The following is a 24555-nucleotide window of genomic DNA, read 5'->3' on the forward strand; positions in this document are numbered from 1 at the left end:
GGGTATGTTCAAGTTATTGCTCCGGCAGGCCTGGCAGGGGCGGGTGTGGCCGAGTTATTGCTCCGGCAGGCCTGGCGGGGATGGGTGTGGTCGAGTTATTGCTCCGGCAGGCCTGGCGGGGGCGGGTGTGGTCGAGTTATTGCTCCGGCAGGCCTGGCGGGGGCGGGTTTGTTCAAGTTATTGCTCCGGCAGGCCTGGCAGGGGCGGGTGTGGCCGAGTTATTGCTCCGGCAGGCCTGGCGGGGGCGGGTTTGTTCAAGTTATTGCTCCGGCAGGCCTGGCGGGGGCGGGTTTGTTCAAGTTATTGCTCCGGCAGGCCTGGCAGGGGCGGGTGTGGCCGAGTTATTGCTCCGGCAGGCCTGGCGGGGGCGGGTTTGTTCAAGTTATTGCTCCGGCAGGCCTGGCAGGGGCGGGTGTGGCCGAGTTATTGCTCCGGCAGGCCTGGCAGGGGCGGGTGTGGCCTAGTTATTGCTCCGGCAGGCCTGGCAGGGGCGGGTGTGGCGGTGTTGCAGCGTGGACTGCGCGCAGAAGATACAGAGCGGTCGGGCGGACTTCGGCGTGTTCACGGCCGAGGAGGCGCTGCTGGCGTCCAAGTTCGTCAACAGCGACACGCAGGTGCTGCTGGAGCTGGTCTCCGGCGGCCAGCAGGCGCCCGACACCACCGCAGGTCAGCCCTCAGTCACTCGAGTCATGGCAAAATATAAGTTTTATGGATTCACCAATGATACACTGAAATTTAAGTGTTTGAAGACGAAGGCTATATTATATACGAATAGTTAACCGAAAACTGTATACCACACGATTTCATGCTTTCAGTGTATGTTAGGACAGATGTAAACATTTGCCATTAAGTTATAAAATGGTTTAAATAAAGTCTTGTTAATAAAAAACATTCTATTACAATTAAATATAGTTATATTATAAATTTATTTTGTATAATGATCTGTAAAACGAAATATTAGGAGCAAAATAATACAGGCTTAAACCCTCTACAACAAACTGGGTTGTCTCCAGCAACCCCATACCACTCTCTTTGCCATATATTCACTTCACTATTTATTTTCCTATTGTTAACCCTAAGGTATGTGAACGCAAAAACTCGCTACAACACTTTTTAAAAGCTCGAACCCACACACACACACACACATGAATCATGTGGATTTTTTATTTGTTGCTTAATCATAAAATTTTGAAAGGTCTATTATAAAATTTTATTTTCATACCTCCCTTACATTTGATGTTTTGCAACACACATTTACAACATGTATTTACTTAGAGTAATATCATGATTGTAAAAAGACGCGCAAATGTTTTAAATTATCAATTACGCGTCTGTTCGCACCCATGATATTATACTAAGTAAATATCTGTTGAAAATATCTGTTGAAGAACAACAAATGCAAGAGTGGTAGAGAGTTAAAATTTCAGAAAAAGCCCTTCAATAAATGTAATGACGAAAAAAAAGAACAAAAATCAACGCAGCCTAATTAAATTTTTGTGGGAGTGGACAAGCATATGTGAGAATTTTAAGTATGTATTACGATTTGGAATGAAGAAAATTAAAATTGTTAGTTCAGGTAGGTAGTAAACACACTGTCAGTAATCTCATATTGGGCGTTAAACTAAAATAATGTTTTGTCGCCACCTTAAAGAACAAGTGTTTAGTAAGAGACATTTCACTAAACGTAAAGGCAAAGTTGAGTGAGTTGCTGTTAGCGCAACTCGAATCAGGTATAAAAGCCAGGTGTTTGTACTGCACGTGATGAACCAGGCGTGGCCTATGTCCTGCAGCCCAGTTCAAGTTCGAGTCCGTGGCGTTGGTGAGGGCCAACCACTCGGGAGGGTTGGCGGGCCTGCGCGGGAAGAACTACTGCCACCCCGGCTTCCAGAGGACGCAGTACTGGACCGACAGAGTGCTCAAGGTGCGCCTCAAGCTAACACCTCCCAGCCATGTCCTTGCTTTCCTGTACGCCTCGTTGACAGCGACGTCGGCAGGGATACCAATTCAACGAGTTCAGGGAAACCAACACTTGCAGGACGAGACTCGTGCGTGAGATGAGCGCAGTGTGTCAGTCTGTCAGTTGGCGCACCTGTGCTATTCTGGCAGCGACTATACTTGGTCTCTAATTCAGCTAACAATTACGAGTGCTAACAATTTTAAGATATATTTTAAAAAGTATGACTTAAAAGAACAAATAGTAATTATTCTTACCGGTAACAAACTAATATAAAGAATAAAAAAGGTAAAACTTTTTATAATGAAAAACAATGAAAATAGTAATCAAGCATATTACACACAATTTTATTAGCAAGTAAAAACATATATAAGTGTGACCTATTTTATAATTAAAAAATAATCATCTCAGCATTGGCATTTGGTGACTTCGGCCAAATGTTAGTAACTTGAATAGGAATAAATGATTTACTCTCTTTCCACTTCCTATATATGTTGGAGTGACGTATGATGTTAAGACACGTGGTGTGGGTATGGAAAACTATGTCAAGTGTTGGATAACAAGTGTCCAACTTTGGCGGTTAAGGACGTTTAGACACTACTTATTTTTCTCACCGCGTTGCAGAATCCTGCCTATCCGGAATGTGTAACTATCCTCCCCGACTCTCACTCGGAGCGACACTTGTCAGCGATGACCAGTATTTTCATTCCCACATCTCGTAAACCGTTACCAAGTACTTTTCTGTCTAAGTTGTCTTTCGGCCATCAGCTAGCTTGTAGAATTGAGAAGTCAAACATTATTTTGTTCACTCTTACAGAATTTTGAGTGTTGCGTGTTACTTGCATGGCAATAAAAATGTAGAAAACATTTTGTCTTCTGCATGCTAGCTTGTTTCTTTGTTGCTTTTGTAAACTCCAATATTGAAATTCATTTGCCGAAAAATATCATGTGACAAACCACTTAATCTAGAATATAAAATGTTATTGTTATCACTTGAAACTACAAGTATGTGATTTTTTGATGAAATATCTGTATTAAATTGTATTGCCCACACATATAGAGGCATGATGCATTTGGTACTCTGCTATTTGCTTGTAAATCTTGAACACGCGAAATACAACTTACAAGGTGACAACATTTAGGGTGGTATTCAAATTCATGTCTTGAGCACAAGCTTCATAAAGAAATCATGAAATAAGTTCTTATATAATGTTTGAGTGCCATAGACGAGGCTTCAGAATGATCGTCTCAAGTAATTCCAATCAAGATTTTCTTGATGACCGTATTAAGATAGTTCTATGTGTTGTGCTTCTGAGAGGGTATACTCGTGTCTCGTAGTGGTTTAAAATGATCATCGCTGAAGCAAGTTTCGTAGTCGCTGAGACCGCGCCTAAGATCACGAATAAGACCGTATTTGCCAAGAGAGCAGCAGACATGTTTGAAATGGCTTGTTCAGATCGAAGTGTAGAAAATGGCTGATTCCCGTGAATCTCGCATATTTAAACTTATATTAATCCCGTATGAATGGCTGAAGTTATTTGATACGTGTTTGAATTAATCGAGTGTTTGATTGTGAACGGTGGTTATATTTTCAAACGCAGAAATGTCAAGTTTTTACATTGTGATTACAGGCCGAGTACAATGAATCCATTTAAAATACGCAAGAAAAATCTGATATTACACTATTGATAAAATTTAGTCTCCACAAAATATAATTCTGTGTCTTGGTGGCGCGACAGTAGAGCGTGCGGTTTTGAATGCTTTGGTAATGTTTCTGACGTGGTTTAGATCTTATCACTAGCGAAACTTTAATTATTTAATAACAGATAGTTGAATAATACAAATAATATTTTAGGCAAAAATGTAATAATAATTTTTTTTACTTATTTGCTATAATAACTTTAAATACATAGCTCAGTCCATTGGTTTGGTTATTTCATAGTATGTAGGATTTGTGACATACTACAGCCTTTATGTTTAACTTATAATAAGAAATTGCATAATCAAAAGTAACAAACCAAAAGTAAATCTTTATTAAATTATAAAATAAATGCCCATTTATTATTGTTTAAAAAACGAACACTTCATAAGAACTACGCGCCTTTTAGCCTAAATTAAATAAACGAGTGGTTTTCTTTCTCTGTGGATTTAAGTTTATTTTTGGGCACTTATATTTTCATAAACATTGCTTGTTTCTTTGTCCCGCTTGTTAAAATATTGGTTGGCTACAATTACTCAAAGTTGTCTAATAAGTTACTAATCTACTTAAATATTTATAAAAATGTAAATTATTAGCATTTTGAACTCATGCGATGATATTAGCACAATAAATTATGTTTACTGTGAAGTAGCAATATGAGCTTTCCTATTAATGTAATGTTATAAATATATTATAAATTAACAATAGCAAACCCAAATTCCCTTGTAGCCTTTTAAATTTACATTTCTGATTTTCTAATTCAATCTCTCTAAGTCTAAAATTCCACTTATTTTTTTTTAATACTTAGACAATTAAGTTTTTTTTGCAAGTTACGTAGAAGATAAAATATCAAAAATATTTCACTAGGTTACATAATTTTAGAAACAAGTCCTACGTTTCATAATATTTCAAGTACATATTTAATTAAATGGACAGCAACGTGTTCTACCCAGATATACTTGCTTTGATCGGAAATTGCGTTGGCAGGTTTTCTGTTAGGACCTTTATATATAGCGCGTGTAGAGTAACAAATTATTTCTTCTCTTCTGCTACGTAAATTGTCAAGGACTCTTTTATACCCCTGGGTATAACGAAAGGTGTGACAGAAATGCATTTAATCAACGTTGTTCTACAAAAATAATCCTAAGTGGTGAGAGCTAATGGTGCGTTAACGACAATTTAAAAAAAAGTTTTTCTAACCACGAATATAATAACATATTGTGAGTTAAATGGTCAGAGAAAAGAGTAAACTATCAAGCATTTAGCGACAACTATCACAATTTTTTTTCGCTTGAGAAAAGCGAATGAAGAACAAACAAATCCGCAAATCTAATTTGGCGTGTTTTAAAATATTTAGCGAGTTCACAAGTTACCATCAATCTCTCCAAGACCCTCCTCACGTGCGCTGAATACTAATTTTCTAGTTACATTAACATTGGCCGTAACATTTCGATTGTCGCTCATTCACAGCAGATTTTACTGTGACGTCACTCGATGCCATTCATCATTCCAAGAATTCGTTTCTAAATGAGGGACTCTGTAAATATCTATGCGAATAATGCCGCCGCTGATGACGCAGTTAGCCTGTCCTAGGTTTCTCATTACGATAAAATGCGTCGTTTGTTATTGATTACAGTTAATTCTCGACAGCTTCGTATTCTCAGCATTTCTGTGACATCACTATGCACAATATTATTTAAAGCTATCTTTTCTGAACAAGGGGTCATGTAGCTACTAAATAGTTAGAGCGTTTTAATTCTTTTTTTTTTGAGTAGATATATAACTAAAATTTCACCGTAACGTTTTCATTGTAAATAAAGCTCACTGTCGAGGAAGGATAAAGAACTATCCGAAATTTCCTAAAGGACTGGAGCTCGTAAAGCCAATCCTACACGATACTCATTTCCTTAGCATTTTACATACCTATTTTCTGCTAGCGCGCCTGTTCTCGTGTAGGTAACATTTCAGCCCCCTATCAAGGGGTCTGTCTCTGGATTTTAAAGTTTTAATACCCAAATTCATAGCCAAAACCGTTATAGAACATGTTCTATTTTTCTGCTATACCCACGAGCCAAATTTGTCAAGATGGTGGACGCATGTGTAGCAATATAAATCCGTATATAGTCCATTTTGTAAACATTAGGACGTAACTAACGTAATGGTATGCCAAATGTGACTTTATGATAGTAAAACTACCCTGGAATATATTTCGTAAATTAAAATAGTAATATAAAAAGTATTTGCAAGTGTTAAAATAACAGCAAAACTGCAGTAGGCCTACAATATTGATAAATCTTGGTGTCCTTTAAAAAAAAAAAAAAAGAAAGTGGTAATTTAGGACGTGGTCAAAAACCTCGTCATTGAAAAAACATTTTTTAATTTTTTAAAATAACAGATTACTGGATTGTACATATTGTGCTTCAAGCAAATACCTACGTAATGATACATTTTTTTTTATCTTATTGCTATAATATTATTGAATACATAGCTCAGTCCATTAGTTTTATTATTTCATACTAGGTAAACCTATATCCTTTATTTTTATTTCAAATAATATGAAATTTTATGTTCACGAGTAATGTAAACAAAAAAAATTGTCTATAAATATAACACTTACATTTATTTCGAAAGGAATGTTCATAAATTATTAATGATTAAACCCACGCCGGTCAGCCTAAATAAAAATGGAGATGGTTCTCCTTTAATTAAGATTTAAGATTATTATGAGAATTATACTCACTCGATAACAAAATTTTTTAGTGAAAATTTCTGAAAATAAGTAGAAAAATTAGTAAGTAATCAAGTAACACACACACACAGACACACATATATAATATGTGAATCGGTAGCAATTTTATTTACTAATACAATAAAATTAGCATTATTAATACCGTGAATTATCTAGATTTACTGAATAATGTAATATTACATATATCTATATATCAACTACATTAAAGCAAACCCAATTTCCCTTGTAGGCCTATCCTTAAAATTTTATATACCTAGATGTTGAAACTAACATACAAATGGAAATTCAATTTCGATAATTTCGAAATTGCTTTGTATTTCTTTTAAATACTAGATTAAATTTGTTTTATTTTTTCAAGTGAAGTGTCGAAGATAAAATATCAGTATGCATACTGTTTGAAATAAACATCTTCAATTTTGGTATATTTTTCTGTATGTGGCTGAATGGACGGCACCATGTTTATCCCAAGATGTGTTGGCAACAGTGTTGGCTGGCGTGCATTGTGCCCGCGGGCTCGACGGCTTGCAGGAGTTCGAGCTGCGCGTGGCCAACACGCAGTGCGGCGGGCTTGCCAACCTCACCACGGTGGAGAACGAGCTGCGCGCGCTGTCCGGGTTCTTCAACTCGTCCTGCCGGCCCGGGACCTGGGTGCTGGACGACTGGACCCAGGACACGTACAGTCAGTCTCGGTCTCCTTCGCGGAACAAGCCAGCAATCTCACACTGTTCCCGGACCTTACTTCGCACGTGATCGGCCACTCTGCGTTCACTTGGTTGTACGACATCGGGCACTCACTGGCAGTTTGCGTCCCGCTGAGTTGGGAGCCAGTTCGGCGTGTGCGGCTATACTTGAGGCTTCTGGATGCCTGGGTACCCTGTGTGACCTGTAGGACGTTCTCCGCAGCCTCTAGCGGGTCTCGACTGAGTCGCCGGGGCTCAGGCACTTCTTTGTTTGTTGCGCGCTGCTTACTGGCGCAGGAAACTATGCAGCAACTTTGCGCTACTTTTAGAAACAGCACAGAGGTACTGGTGCTTGAATTAACCTAGTCTCCACGTATGAATGTTCATGCCTGCAATATGGTATATCCCACGCCATCAGTCACCTTCTTGTATTTGTGGCCAATGTCTTTATTGTCTGGACGATACAGGATTAATTCTCTTCAGCAGAGAATGTCTGTTTGTTATTCACGTGCTTCTAACAGCAATCATGCGTATGAAAGAAACGTAATAAATAAACAAAGTTTGCTTCATGTAATTTCTGGAAAAATCAAGTCCTGCCAATCATGTAATAATGGAGATGCGGTCACATTGAGAGTTCTCGTGAAGCGGAGGGCCTCCAAGGGCGATATTTGCTCGGGAATCACACGCCTAACAGCCTCTGCGTGCCAGGCACCGAACTGGCATGAAGTGTTCGCGTCGATAATACGCCTATGTAGGACCTTAAGCAGTTACATTTTAATTGTATGCTGCCTATACTACTTATATACCTGTTAGTTTTACCTAAAAATGATTTTAAATCACTGGTTTAAGCCTTTTTCACTATCCAAAAAGTAAATATTAGAAACTAAATCTCAAAACTAAACTACCGATGGATCTAAAATGCTTTTCGTGGTCTTACATTATTGATATTCTTGAAAGAAATGTAAATAAAGACTTGACACCCGGAGCTATGTGCGCCTTTTGGCGAAGCAGCCAGGCAGCAGCCGTAATCCTCAAGTGTACAGTCGTGTCACGTAAACCTTCGTTTTCAACAGAACCTAAGTATGCTGACGTGAAACTTCCGTAGACGACAGTAAAATAGCTGAACTGGCCAGCTGGCAACCCAACCAATGCGAGGTCTGACACACCTTGGGTGTAGAGTCCCGCGTGCTACTAAGCTAGTATAGGCCAAGACCACGTAACTAAATAATATGCAAAGATATAACGCTTCTGTGACATTATTTGTTCTGTATCTGTTTATTTATTAGTGTTCCCACACGTACTGTTTTCTTTGCCTTCCTGCCAGAAATATTTCATAATTTTACAGAGTTTAAAAGTCTTTTTTATAACTTCAGAACACAAAATATTGACTTCATTGATAGGCGTGTAAAATGTTCTAGAGATATGCTAACTATGCTATGTTTATTTTACGGGGGAATGATTTTGTCATAGCTTTTTAGGTCAAATCTTGTTTAATATAAACTTTTGTAGACATTGAAAGTTATGGGCTAAAAATGTATTATATATATTTTTTTAATTTCCGCAAAAGTTTATTGTTTACAAAAATAAAAAAGTATATATTTATTTAACTTATTTAAGTTATATATTATATTAGTTATGTATTTTATTTTTGGAGAGGATTAGTAACACCCAACTTGGAATGTTTAATACCTAATCTTAACTTCTATAAACATTCTTGTATCAAATTTTGTAAGATAATGTTGCATAAGCAAGGCAATTTTCCGAATGTTTTTGGAAAGTAAATTTTGTTTTGCCAGTGTTATATTTTATTTTACCTTTGAAATAATGCAAATAATATGATAGTTATTTCTTCTAGAATTTCTTAGATCATAAATATTCGAGAATTTTAAATTTTTAGAACTGAAACATTAACATGACTACTACTTATAATAAAACATGGTAGCTAAATTTTTGATGCAAATAAAAGCGAAATATTTTGAAAAAAGTTTTGTTAGAAATATTTGAAACCCTTCATTAAATCATTTCGCAAATATTGGCTTGTTGGTTTAAATTTGCATTTTTTTTATTACGTGTCACGTGTTACATACCGATTGACCCACATTTCGGGCCTTGCGTTGACCGAGTTTTTTGAAATTGGGAAAGTGTGAGCAACATTTAAATAACGTAAGTTCAGAAGTTCCCTTCAAAACATTATTGTTGGGTAAAATGTTCCAGTTAAAATAATTTAAAAAAGTTCACCATTTAAATTAAGACACGAGTGCCTTTGGCTAAAAGTAATTGTGAAAAAGAGGTAAGAAGCGTTGCCAGAGGTTGGGCAACCTGTAGATCGGCTCGTAATACGTTGGCTTAGAGTGGAAAGATGAAAGTTCGAGAACACCAATACATTTAACATTATAGTTCACAAAGAAAATGCGTTTGCTAATGACGTTAATGATAGCAAGTAACGAACAAAAATGAAATATTAATGTTAAAAAAATAAACGCCTAATATATTTTTTAATTGTAATTAATAGTTAACAGACAGTTATGTGGCAGTAAGTCAAACATCTCAGTCGATTACAACTTCAAATAAGTAGTGAAAATAAGTAGCAGTGTAAATAGGGTAGAGCCTATTAAAATATAGTATATATTTCGATGCTTGCTTTAACAAATAAAGCCTTGTTTCTTTTCTCCACTCAGCATCTGAAAACCATATGTGGTGGTCACTATATCATACTTATTTCATTTGAACATTTTATCAACCACCGATACTCAAAGGGATGTTTTAGAAACAAATATTTTATACCTGCCACAATAATTGTCTTCGGGTTAGTTTTTTTTGGCAACTCACGTAGAGATGGATCTTACTCGGCGAAATATTTGTTTCCATAAAGCGAAATAGAGAGTAGAGAGTTGAGTGAAAGAACAGACTGGGGTGGCTGCAGTGCCGAGGCTGTGGCTTGCAGGGCGGCAGTTCCCGCAGATGTGCAGCCTGTGCGACCGGCCCGACACCTGCAGCTACAAGCCGGGCCTCGCGTCCAACCACTACGGCGCGCTGGACTGCCTGCTGCGGGGCGGCGGGGACGTGGCTTACGTGGAGGCCGCCTCCGTGCGCAGCTACTTCGGGGTGCGCTGCTCGGCGTGTTGGGCAGTTTCACAGTCACTTCCATAACACCACATTTCTCCGCAATTTCACCCAGTGCTTTGACTGTCCCGCGAACATGGAGCAAACCATCAGCTGGACGAAGAGCGCCTTCACGTAGTGTCCATGTGGCAATACATGCACGGCGACCTACTGGATTACAGAGTTATTTTGAAAAAAAAAATTAAGGTTGAATATAATAAAAAGGAGATAGGTTAGAAGTATCATGTAATAAGTGTTCCTGCAAATAAATAAAATGTTTTCTCTATCGTTTAGAAAGGTCTGGTACTAATGTTCGGTTACCGTTTCCTTGCAAACTATTAGGAATTTCTCTGCTCATTATTCTCGGTGTAACTTCATGTGTTTATATATTTACATATCTGGGCGCAATTCTGTAGGATTTGCAAGGGGGGCACGCGTGGCCCGAGAATTTTGGTCGTGTGTTTTAACCGACACAAGTCATCTCTGGTTTCGGTGCTCGTATGTTTCTCAACTGTCCATATTTTGACCTACATGTATGTAATAAGCAGAAAACTTTATACTATACAGAAAGATTTCCATAAAATATAGATTTAACGTTTACGTATATCCACCCTGTTTCACAGTCACGATTTAGCAAGCGTAAGCGTGCTCCCTAAGAGAGGGTCTTCTTAATTTGGGGGGTGGGGCTAGGCCGCCCTGCCCCCCCTACCCACGGATCAATGCCCTTGTATACATACATAAAGAAAGAGAGAGTTATTGGGGGATAGTTTCCATGTAAAGCTTAAGAGATTCCATAATGCTTGCAGTGCACGAAAGTATGTTCGACTAATAAAGAGCTAGACCGACTTGCTGGGCATCACGCTAGTCTCCCCAGGCGCCTCGCACCAGGCGGTCGGAGTGAGATCCCTAGCGGGGTCACACTCTGCCTGTTTGCGAATGGGAAACGAGACAGAGTTTTTCCGACAGTCCTTGGATTGTCTCTCACCTTGCATTTACCTCGCCCTGATTCGGTACCCAAGTGGGTTTGGATCCCACTATAATATTGGATAAATTATCTTCTCGATATTTCATTTCACCATTTTATTCCCTATTTGTCTATTATCATTAAACGTTAAACCCCAATTAATTTAATTCCATCGCATGTCATCGCATTGAGGCCCAACATTGACCTAACACGTGCCACTCGGACGGAACAAGACGTGCAGGTGTGTACACTGCCAGCTCGTGCCGCAGGTGGCGGGCAACGACGACATGGTGTACCTGTGCAAGGACGGCAGCACGCAGCCGCTCAGCACGGCCTCGCCCTGCGCCTGGGTGCAGCAGCGCTGGGACTCCATCGTGTCCAGCAAGTGAGCCAGTCCCGACTCTCACACATCACATCCTAGATAACCATGTCACAGTCATCGGATATTAAACAAGCATCTTCAGTTGTTAGCCCAGATATAGACAAACAACATAAATCTATTAATTCTCCTTGTAATGGGAAGCGTGGTTCGTAGTATGAAACAGCTTGCACCTTAAATACAGCAGTGCCCGATACGAAACTAGGCCGCACTCGCGAACAAGGAGCTTGAAACAAAGCAATTTAGCTATGAGGTCACTGACCCCTGACGCCACTGACCTCTGATGCCACTGACCCGAGGGGTCGCCGACTCCTAAAGGCCAGCCGTCCGCTGCAACCGAATTGGACCGAAAAGTATTCGACTGTCTGTGGTTGTACACGGCCGAAAGATCTTATATCAAGATCATAAAATGGGAACGCGTCCACTACACACCCCCTATTCGGCCGTTTACGGCTGAAGACGGCTGACGGCCCGATCCGATGGAGATGGGATTTTCCGGTCCCATTCGGCCAAACAGTACAACTATCATTTTATACTTAATTAATTATAGTCATTTAACGTATGCGGGAACTGTATAGTATTAAATTTTTACTAAATTTTATCAAGGTAGGAAATATTTTATTAAAAGTACTTGTCAAAAATCAGGTCCAAGCCACGGTTTAGTATTTTTTTAAAGTCTGATTCTTTTTTATCGGAGACTTTTCATTATATATTTTAATCTTACGCTCTGAAATGGAATGATTCTTAATTCGACATAGCTGCACCGGCAGATAATTCTAACGGATGGAGCGGAACTACGTGTGAGTCGCGTTCAGAAATTTAGTGATTGATATTGAATACAGGTCCATGTAACTAAAAACATTTATTTATTGTAAATATTAGTGATAGAAATTGTGTTTATCAACTTTTATCAAGTATATTTACATAGTGATGATACAATACCATATGTTATTTTTACATTATTATTTTTAATTTATTACATTGGTTTATTAATAAATAATTTAAATTAATAAATTATAGTCAACATTTAATTTGTGTATTGATTTCTATTTTAAATTTAATTTTTATAGATTATTTTTATTTATTAATTAATTAATTTTATACACATGTTTATATTAAAATTGAATACCGAATATAATAATTATATATAATATTTATTTAAATTTATGTAAATTTCAAATTAGTTCAGCGTTTTAAATCTTTTCAAAAGGAAGTTTAACTTCTTACGCGCGTCCATGAGTTCACACCTTATATTTTTTTAACTATCCCATAGCACGAGGATACACGACTGGTAACCGACGGTCTAACGTCGGCTTCAGTGGTTGCTCGTTCGGCTCTGCCGGTCGTCTGTTTGTTCGGCCGAGCTCGGCCGGATGAATGTTCGTCTCTTCTCGGTTCCAGTGGACGGCCGGCCTAGGGCTACTAACTCAAAAGCACACCCGGTGACGGTTTAAAATGGACTTGCCACACTCTCAAACTTACGTTTATAACTAAGTTCGACAATTTCTTACCATTTAAAGAGTTTTATTTGCCTAGTAAGTTCATCAATTCTTTCCATTGGTTAAATTTAGAAGTTTATAATCTATTTTTAATGTTTACTGTAATTAACTTTCAAGATTAAGCTATGTATTATTTATTTATTTTAATATTATGAATTTGTGCGAGATAGTTAAACGAAGCCTAATTTAGCTGCATATTAGTTAGGAAATCAGTTATTTCCATAAGACTGGAATTTATTTATAAGTGATATCCTACAATTAATTTTGGTTGGCACAAGAACCTGAATTTATTCTCATATTTGCCACTCGTTTATCTCAAAATGCCTTCCAAGGTTTATAGCAGTGGCGATATAATTTTTTGGTGTCACATGCCTTGTAAAGTAAATCATTTTAGGGGAGCTTTAAAAGTTTATTTTCTTATGTGAATGAAATAAATCGAATACAAAAAAAAAATTGGGTCTGGCTGTGTCATGGACACGGCCGTGTGTTGTACGTGAATACGTGCACGTAACAAGTAATATTTTTCATACAAAATATAAAATATGATTTTATAATTTCCATACAAAATATACAGTACGCTATTTTATGAATGTTATAATCATGTTTGTCATGTTTACAAACATCGTAGTGAAACGTGCACTAGCTGCTGCCCAATGTGTCTTCATAATGGACGATCGTACAAAACCGATGTCTACACAGTCCGGCGTCGATATAGAAGCGATTTCATCATCCACTTGCATAATTTAAACCGCCCCAGCTGCAGATGTACTGGCACCATCGTCGATCCGCTCGGCCGCATTCATTCTTTTACGTTCCCGGCACTGCTTCACTCGGTCATATGGTGTTTTATTGGTATCATTCGATTGCTTTTGGGAAGTCCTTTCCAACAGTATTCGATCCCTGTATTTGGATTTGGCTTTTTGATGCGTAAAGGCCGACATTATATATTTTTTATTATATATTTTTTATTTTAACACCACATATATTCACTGTAACTATTTTACACTATTTTTTTATATATGCATTCGATAGATTTTGACTAGAGCTGACGATTGAAACTCAAACGAACGTCGTAGCTTCTCCAAGTCAAAAGTTATACTAAATGTAATTATTCTCAAAACGCAGCAAAATAACCTCAAAATGGCGGCGCTTCCCCCTCCACCGCGCGCGATGCTTTACAGTCCTCACTTAGCGTAACTAATTCTTTGATTCTGTAGCTATCCAGTGGTGAAATTAAATTTTGGATGGATATGATAGACATGTAGCTCCAACACTTAACTGTATATCCCGATTTTATTTTTTGAATTGCCTCCCACTATGGAAGCAATTTTGAAGACGTATTCACGTCAAAAACTTAATTTTTTTCTCACCAATTAAACTATTGGAAAAATGTAAATGTTTTAAAGTGTAAGACTGGAATGTGCTGAGTGGGAAAGGGGGCAAGAGACGCGTGTGTGGTGTTGGCAGCCGCGTGGCCGCCGCGCTCAGGCCCCAGCTGGTCAGCTGGCTGCCCGCCGCAGCCTCGCCGCGCCGGCTGGACTGGACCAGCAACCTCGCGAGCCTCGTGCTGCCCGACAGCAGCCACTACGCGCGCGAGGTGGCCGGCACCATCACCATGCAGCAGTACATCATGGAGGGTGAGCCGACCTGCTCGCGTGTCATGTCTCGCCTCTCAGACGGCATTTCGTGGGAGCAATTTCGGGAATTGAACGGAAGAGAATTGAAACGGCCGTGTTAAAAACGGTGCTGCAATCTGTGGAAGTCACAGAAATCTCGCAAATATAGCGGAACTGCGTGATTCATACCCATATATTTCCTCCCAGCTACTGGGAAAGTGTGTTTTTTTTTTCGTGTTTGCGATCTATTTGGAAGTGTTTTAGCTCGTGTGTTACGAACTATGCCGTTTTGTGTGTATTACAAACATTTATAAGGTAACCTGCATTCAAACAAAGTCTTCCATCCTTCTGTTATTTTGTCACGAGTCAACTAAATTTATTTCTATTTTTGACTCTAGCATTGATTTGCATGTGTTTATTACATATTTCTTACTTAGTTGTGATTTGTTTGCTTGAAAACTACTATAATTTCTATATTTTCGGTATTTTTAACGATTTTTTTTCCAACCATGGTGGCACGTTGAGTAGAGTGTCGCATGGAATCGAATACTAAAGTAAAGTCAACATTGCCTAAGCCACAGCTTACACCGGGCACTATTTTCTTCTTTTTATTTTCTCCTAACCCTAATTGCCCTCATCGCGCGCACGAATTGCATCGTACCTATTCCGAAACTACCCGAAGCGCATAAAATGGCAAAATTTGAGAACGATTCTAGGAAATAAATAAACAGTTAAGGAAATAAATAAAAAAATTGAAGAAAAGGAATAAAAATTAATTTAACATAAACTAACTTAACCTAATGTCATGTGACATAATTTATTGTAACATAACCTTACTTAAGCTAACCTAACCTTACCTTGGTATTTAATTAGTATAATGAGTCAACCAAAAATTAATGAATGTTTTAACTTTGGTAGGGCATAACATTTCTGAACTCACAGAAAGATTCTTAAGTCTTGTGATGTGTGTAACCTCCCACTCTAAGTGTGTGATATGTGTAGCCAGGGCTGTGGCTCCCGCATTTCATCATGAGTCGGCGGCGGGTGATTTGCCCGCGTTGCCTCAGCGAGCTTCGCCAGTCGAGGATGTACGTCCCCCCCTAATCACTCCCTTAATTAGGCACTGTAACCATTTGTCATCGCGCATGCGCACTCTGGTTTATTCTAAGGTGATGTTACGTGTTTTAAATGATGAACCTCTACCTGGCAGTTAACAATATTGTAGTTGAATTTACTTATAGCGGGGTTGTCGTAGCACGAGGGCGGTGTGTCAAATATGTTTTTATTTGAGCTGTTTTTATCTACATTTTCTTGTGGCTACTTTGGTTGTTGTTTTGCTGCTTCTCTGACTTTGCCATGCCTTGTTAACTTTACTTTGTTTTACTTGCCTTTGGGCATGACTATGATTTCAGTAATTTAGCTTACACATAAGTTAACTTTGCTTGCTCCTTTTGATGTGTAACATCTTAGATCTCGGGATACGGCATTTGGTAGGAGTAATTTCGTGATTGTAATGGAAGTCACATGGAACGAAAATATGTAACAACGGTACTGCCATCTGTGGTGGATGGCGCGAACAAATGTTCACAAAGACAAAAGGAAACCTTATAGTATTCACTGTTTTGTGAATTTTACCAAGATTGGCAGTATTTTAATAAAATTATTCGTTGAAAATAAGATCCAAAATTTGGGTTTTCTTTTCAAGTCTCTTCTCTTTTGTCGGAGACGATTCATTATATAGTTTACCTTTTTCTCTGCAAATCGAATGATTCAATAGTTGAGTTGCTGCTCCGGCAACGAATTCTTGCTGCGTGTGAGGAAATTACGTGTGATTTGATTCAAGAAATGTAGTTGAAAACACAATTTTATCGCACGTGAGTGTATATATATGTATATATACACACAAATATATATGTATAATATATATATCACTGCCAGTATTATTTTTAAGAATTCTACGTTGAATTTCGTGTCTGAGTTTTGTATTAACTGTTTATTTGCAACATTAGAACACATGAATTTGCTCGTTATCCGAGGTTATAAGTTTACACATCACCGGCGAGTTCTAAAATACTCGCTCACAAATTTTCAAAATAAGTTAATGATCGATTTTATTTGACTCGTGGTTCTAAAATGTTTAACTCAATTCCTCCCTTGCATATCCTGTTCTGCCACAAATATTGCCTGCGTCTATTCACCAAGTGTAATTGTCATCGATATTCGACCTCCACTACACTACTCTGAACGACGGAACACGGCACGCGCGGGAGGCACCGGGCTGAGGCGGAGGGGCGCGTGCGCAGGACGCGACATCCCGGTGACGTCGGCGTGCCAGCGCACGCTGCGCTGGTGCACCGTGTCCGAGCTGGAGGACAGCAAGTGCGAGTGGCTGCGCCAGGCGGGCGTCACGCACGGCCTGTCGCCGGAGCTGCTGTGCCTGCGCGGCAGCAGCAAGTTCGACTGCTTGCGGCGCGTGGAGGCCGACCTCGCCGACCTCGTGGGCATCGACACCGACCTGGGCTACCTCGCCAAGAAGTGAGTGCCCCTCGCCCCTCGCTCTGGCGAGCAATACTTAGCAAGATTCAGCCGCTTGTCACAATATCGCTGTCGCACAACCTTGGTCGTAATTGATAAGTTTTTCTTTTGAAATGTCATTACTATGTTGAATTTCTTTTCGTACTTACTCTCTTATAATTGTTCTCATATTTGCAATATAAACCATAGTTTTTGTTTCAAAGAGGTATTGATAAATATGTCTACATTTGGAAGAAAAAAAATATTCATTATGTAAGACCCTCTCCCGGCGCAAATATGGTCTCCTGGTTACAGCCTTTCAACTGTGACGCAATCTAAGATTTTGAAATTGGATTAAATATCATTTAATAAATGTTTTCTCCATATGAAAATATAAAACATGTCAGACGATGTTAGACAACATTTCTTGGGTCAACACTGTCAGTGTCGATGGAAGCCAAACTGCTTAGACGCACCAGCAAGCACACACACACTGACCCACCACGTAGTCGACAAGCCCGAGTGGTCATCGCACCCAGCGCTTCAGTGGAGCAGGCGAGGTCTCGGCGCCGCTGGCTTCCCTGTTGCCTGTTGGCGGACACCCTTCACTTCAACACGTGCGGTTTAAGAGTTTAGTTCTGTTGTCGACGTCCAGACTTAAGCCTGTCCAACTGATTAATGTCAATCATCTTGCGTACCGATTTACTATACGCTCAGTTTTAATATCTATCAGAAACAGCACATACTTCCTGGTATAGGTAGAGCTGGCTTAGTGAAGCATCATAGGTATCGGGATATGTATATTATATTTCATCGTGACTTAAGTGGTATAGTCATAAAACAAACACTTTTACAAGCTTAATTAATTTTTTTTTTTTGGAAAATAAAATAAGTTGGGGTTGGTACCATTGACTGCAGCCTGTTTGATTCAGGGAATGTTGCGTTATAATACTGGAAGTGCGAAAGAATGTGCAATTTAGTTACAAAAATAAAATATAAACTTTCCTTCTGTTCCGCAGGAACTATATAAGCACTACATTCTAAAGAGAAGGATGAAAATAATTTTACTCAGAAAAGTAAATCTTTTATGAATGTCTTGGCATACGATTCCTCACAAATTTCCCAAGGGTGTCATGGATTAATTAAAGAACCTTTTTTAAAAGTAGTAATACATAGAAACCAAGACCGAGAGTAATAATTGCAATCGATTGTTATACATATTGTTCTTGAAGTCTTTTTTTTTTTTCGTTTGAGCAGATTGAAATGTAGAATAGAGTTGAAACACGTGCAGGACCGGGGTGTTGTGTTGCGCAGCGTGTACAACCTGAACACGGCCTCCTACCAGGAGAGCACTGCGGCCGGCAACAATGCCGTGGTGGCCGTGGTGAAGGCGGACTCCTCGCTGTCCGGCGTCAAGGGGCTCGTGAACAGCAAGGCCTGCTTCCCGCAGTTCGGCGGCATCGGTGAGCGCCGCCAGTCTCTGTCCTGAGTCTCTCCACGGTGTACCGCCTTCTGTCCTCCACGTATAGGCTAAACTCTTTAGAATCAGTGGAACACTATTAAAACTGATGAATTTCGAATATGAAACAATTTCAACAATTATCCAGTTACATTTTACTGATTTGCTCTAGATTAGTCACTGTTCATACATAAAGCGTGGGAAAGTATTTATTGATAACATTAGTTAAATAATTTAGTATGTAATAGAGGTTATAATATCTTTAAATAACGATTTTAAGGGAAGTACTGGATCATAAATACATGAATTTGAGCATTTCATTGGGTCTTGATCGATTATATTTAATTGTGATGTTATTTTTGTTAGATTATATTTAAAAAAAAAGTAATTCTATGTCATCTGTCATTGAATAGGTTCTCTGACCGTAACTTATGACAGCATAATGGTTGAAAATCTAATCTTAAGGCAATTTATCTGAAGCTTTTAAATATATTCTTTTTCGACAAAATTGCGATAGTGGGCCACAAGTTGTTGGCCAGTCAAGACGCAGTTATCGTGGCCGGGCCGGGCATGCAGGGTGGCGGGGGGCGGCGTGTTGCAGCGTGGGTGGCCTTCTTCGAGTCGCTGCGCAACGCCTCGCTGCTGAGGGACGGCGTGTGCCCCTACGGCCCGGGCGCGCGCCGGGTGTTCGCGGAGGTGTGCGCGCCGGGCGCCCGCAGCGCCTCGCACGACCGCCAGCAGCTCAACAACAACACCGACCTGTGTGGCCTGTGCAGCGCGGCCCTGGCGCGGCTGCCCGCGCGTGAGTGCCGCTCGCCTTCCCCCACACCATCAACCACTCACACGAGCATCATTCTAACACTAGTTATATTTACATGAACCTTTCTTTATTAGTCTCAAAGTCTAGGCTCCATATTGTTACAGAGTTCCACCCCTGAGGAGGTGAAAAAGGGGTAGACAAGTTAAATATATATAAATACCCTAGGGGGTGAAAAATAAATATAATGGAATATATCTCCGCAGAAAATAAGGTTGGATGTAAGAACTTCAGCATAAATAACGTAAATAATTATATGTACATGAGTACTTTTACAATTTTTCTATATTCGATCCCAAAAGCAGTGAAACATGATGGGCACGTTTTTTTTAAATAGTAATAGATCATACATCTAAGCAAATTAAGATGAAAATAACAAGCTGAGCAAGAATAACATAAAAAAATTATGATTTGTTATCATTTTTCCTATATTAGACCGCTAAAGGAGCGATAAGTTTAATTTTTTTAGTATAAAATTCGTATCTCTTAAATTAATGAAGCCTGACGTAAGGTATGTTGTGTGATTTATAAACATGCAAAATTTACTAACTCTTATTTTACATTTAGATGAAGTTCTACTTTTTAAAAGGTAAAATATTATAAATATTGTATTTATGGTATTAGCATTATAAAACATCTTCTGATCAAAAAAACTTAATTAATATATATGGTAAATGATAAATAAATATACCTTCAGTTACCTTCTCTTATTTAAAGTTCTCCGGAATATCACCTCTTACGTAACAGGAGTGAATATTAATTTAAAAATTGTTATGAATTCCAATAAATCAGTACTGGAAAATAAGTTTTAAATTAATATAAATTTTTTTATAATTATTTTTGGGAATTCTCATTTACAGTATAACGGAAAATATGAGATATGTTTGGTTTTTTGTTTGGTTAGCGGATATTACCTTATTTTCTTAGTACTGAATTTTTTCATGGGCATCCGTGTGGGCAAAGAGTACAGGGTTAGAATATTAGGCAATTTTCTTTGAGTGATAATAAGTAAACTAATAATCGGTACACTTTATTTGAAATAAAGATGCGTACGTATCAAATACATATCCTTAAATAATGGTAGGTGTTTGTAAATAGGTGAAATTATTTAATTATTCTAAACATAGATTTAACCATAGTAAATGAACGTGTTAGTGTAAACGATGGCATAGATACAGTTGTAATGAAATAGGTTTGTGTTAAACAATTTTAAAATGGTCAATCTCATGAAAAAATGTGTGATTCATCAAGGTAAAATATATATTTGAACACTCTAAAATATAAGTTTTAAAATCAGTTACTTGATCGATACTAAAAATAAAAAAGGCATACACGTAACCACTTTAAATATTAAAATTCTTAAACGGTTTTGTCATTAAATAATTATTTTATACGTCTGACAAATTTAATGAAATTATTAATTTAGTAAACATTTTTGGAATTAATCACTTCACTTATTTACAAAGTAATATTTTAGGAATACTCTGAGTGAAGCCAGTCAATCTATAAAATAAAGGAAATATTTATCTGTCAATCGTGAGGCGCAGAGATGGAGACGCCTAGAGCGGTGGAATTTTATACATGATTTTTTAGGGGGCAACTGTTTGCACCTCAAAGCGGTTTTTTCCAAAATTCTTTTTTTTTCTTTAATTATATTATCATTTAGAATTTCGTCCATCAATATCAATTTTTACCTCTCAGTATTCTGTGTGAACCTTTTATTAGAGAATAAGCTGTCACACTTTTTGCTGGTTCTAATTCACCATGTTTGTTCCAACTGTGAACTTTTATTTGCAGAATATTTCATTATTCACTGTATTCTTTTCATTACTGCAACTATGTGAAGCAATTGTCATTGCAGCTTCCTTTAAGGTTTGGACTATACTATTTGGAGTTTAAAATTTTTTGTGTGCTATTTTTATAATAAGACTTCTTTTTGCACTTTGAGGGTGAAATTTTAGTATGCAACGGATACATGGAAACATCTGCACGCGCACCAAAAACGGAAGTTAACATGATAAAGTCCATAACGTATATGCGCCCACGAGCCAAAGTTATCTAGAGAACAGACCATGTGTTGCGACATTAACCTATGCGTATTTAACCAGTATATAAACACAATCTAAGTGATTTATTCTGCACCCTTGACCTTCGAAACAATAGGAAATCGCTGGCTAAATAAGATTTTTTACAACCATCCGATCCCCCATTTTCAACCCCTTAAGCATAATTTTGATAATTTTTGATGAAATTTTGCAAACTGTATGAAATAAAAGTACAATTACTAGATAAACATGATAATCGTAAAGAAAGGGGGTGTCTTCCAGTACTCGCCAGTGATGTGTAATATCTAGCCTTGGTAATGTAACACTCACGTGCTCTCATGCTGCAAATACACTTAAGATACGAAACTTGGACACGGAATTTTAAGTAGAGTTATTTAAAAGTATTCCAAGCGTGATAAATATAACAAAATTGTGTTTTCAGCTACATATCTATACGCGAATCACATGGTACCCGCCGCTATAATTCGCTGCCGGAGCAGCTACATTCACTATTGTATCATTTGGTAAGAAGACAGAAATTTTAAATATAATGAAAAAGCTCAGATAAAAGATAAAATGACTTGAGAAAATACTTAACCCCAATATAGAAGCTAATATTCCACCAGGAATTTTTATTAGAATAATGCCCATTTTGTTAGAATTCATAAAAAATGAATTTATGTCAAGTTTCCCTTTGCCTTTGTGAACTATGGTTCTTGCCATTCGCCACAGATGGCAGCGCCGTGGTTGTTACACATTTCCGTTCCTTGAATTCCGTTGCTTTAACAAAATTAATCCCACGAAATATCGAGAGCAAATATGTTACACGTCAAAATCTATCACCATTTATCTTTTTTCACCCCTTAAAAAATAATTCATACACTAATTAATAAATCTGGCATACTTGATGTTTGACATAAGAGAAAAATAACTGTCTTGATAGGATTTTGAAAAAAAAAACCCATCCCCTTATACAAATGGCATATAAAAAATCTAACTCTTTCCTAACTCTTAAAGCCAATTTTTGGTACCACTCGATTAAATTTTACAGCATTTAACGTACGAAATAAGTGAAAAATGTTCACATCTGATTTTGTAAACTACCCCAATTTTGCTTTTCATCATTAAACAGAATATGTTTACAAATGGATCATATTTTAAACATTTGACTTTCAAAATAAGAGGAAACATACTGCTTACATAAGATCCCAAGAAGATAAAAATAATGCGTTACTTATGTAAAAGTTTTTTTTTTGTTTTAGTTAAACTGTTGGACTCTTCCTATTTTTGTAGAGCACCAAAAAATTTTTAACAATTTTTGACGCCATGTTAATTCCAAATAAATTTTCTTGACTAATAAATTGTAGGTATTTTTAAAGTGCGATAATTTCTTATGATTACTATTCAATTTCACAAAGTGTATGCCATGATAGTTTCACTATCTTAACTTAACTTAACACACAAATACGTTTACTACATCCCCCGATGTTCACGAAAATTAATATATACTGGTTCATATTGCCATACACGGGTCCGCAATCTTGACAACTTCGGCTCTTGGCTATAGTAGAAACGCGCATGCCCATTTTAATTTCAACCTATTAAATTTTAGTTTACTGATGTGCGGGAATTTAATCAAATTTCCTTTGCATGGTAAAATTTCACATTCACTGCTCCTTAATAAGTAAAACTTAAAAAAAAGGAAGGTTACTCTACTTGAGATAAAATAAAAAAAGCTTCATTTACCTTTCCCGCACACATAAAGTTCAAATTACGAGGAAATTTTCTGGCTATGTCTGATTTAAAAAGAAACTATCCCCATCCTTCTTACCTACTCCTTAGAGCAGAACTGTGATACTGCTACTAGATAAAATTTTGAATACTTTATTTTCAAAGTAAGGGGAAAATTACTGTTTACATATAACTTCTAAAAACTAATTTATCTTTTTTTCTCATCCCTTAAAATCAGAAGTTTACTTTTAAATAATTAAATTTTTGTACACCTGACTTTTAAAACAAGTTTAAATATTTATGTAATTTAAATCAGTTTTTGAATTTTATTTATATAATATAGATCAGTTTTTTTTAAAACTTATTTATGTAGTATAAATCAGTTTTTTTTAAAACTATTGATCCCTGTGTTTACACGACATTTTTAAAAACCACTTACACCCCATATTCTCAAACATTAAACATAATTTTTGAACTACCTGAAGTAATTTTGTACGTTTAACACTTTTAACATTCAAAATAATACGAATATATTTATCTGATTTTACAAAAAAAAAAAAAAAAAACAAAAAAAAAAAAAAAAACAAAACCCTGTAGCCCTTATTTACAAGAGATTACGTAAAATCACCCCCAACCCCTTTCCCAACGTTTAAGGCAGAGTTTTGTTACTACTTGATAACATTTGCATCCATAATTTCATTTATAAAATATTTATTACCATTGACCTACGTGTAACCCAAACCTTTCAAACATAATGTTTATATTTCTTTATGAAATTTTGCACACATGACATACGAAATGAAATTAAAAAAAAAATAATATCTGCATTTCATTTCGGAAAAAAATACTTCTTCTTTTCCTAAATGAAGTGTTAAATTTTCTCTGCGTGGAGCCCAGCCAACATCTACATAAAAAAAAAATATTTTTCTGTAACAAAAGTTTTATAACCAACCTTTTATAACGTTGTAACAAATTATTTTTAATTGGTTTAGGCCTAGTGAATTAAATCAAAAAGACTATAGCTTCAAACGCAAAGTTTATAATTGAATTTTTTTTATTTTTAATTATTTAAGTGTTCTTCTTGCCTCCACAAAACAAATGTTTAATCAACTCTAAATATACTTAAAACGTAAAAGCTATTCCATATAATCTGGTGTATTTTCTTTGTATTAATTTTCATTGTATTTAATTTGCTTTGTATTTTAAGTCGGATTAATAAACCTTCGGTTTAGTTTACTTTTACTCGAGGCGTATTCGTGCCCGACCCGCGTGGAGGGGCATACTGACTGATCAAGGTTTAGATGAAAAAAAAAATAAAAGTAAACATAGGAATATTAGAGTCACTGT

The 24555-nt window shown here is 37.3% G+C and overlaps 1 protein-coding gene across 1 annotated transcript in view; it reads left to right on the plus strand.

Moving 5' to 3' along the window:
- LOC134527434 (transferrin-like) overlaps positions 1-24555 on the plus strand; it is an 87146-nt gene that overhangs the window by 40385 nt on the left and 22206 nt on the right. Inside the window, exons 3-11 of the mRNA XM_063360113.1 lie at positions 512-666; positions 1791-1921; positions 6931-7081; positions 10027-10187; positions 11418-11533; positions 14494-14663; positions 16946-17177; positions 18471-18619; positions 19217-19417. Of these exons, the coding sequence (XP_063216183.1) occupies positions 512-666; positions 1791-1921; positions 6931-7081; positions 10027-10187; positions 11418-11533; positions 14494-14663; positions 16946-17177; positions 18471-18619; positions 19217-19417 (1466 nt within the window). The remainder of the gene's footprint in view (positions 1-511; positions 667-1790; positions 1922-6930; positions 7082-10026; positions 10188-11417; positions 11534-14493; positions 14664-16945; positions 17178-18470; positions 18620-19216; positions 19418-24555) is intronic.

Source organism: Bacillus rossius, chromosome 1 (genome assembly GCF_032445375.1).
Source record: "Bacillus rossius redtenbacheri isolate Brsri chromosome 1, Brsri_v3, whole genome shotgun sequence".
NCBI classification, from domain to species: Eukaryota; Metazoa; Arthropoda; class Insecta; order Phasmatodea; family Bacillidae; genus Bacillus; species Bacillus rossius.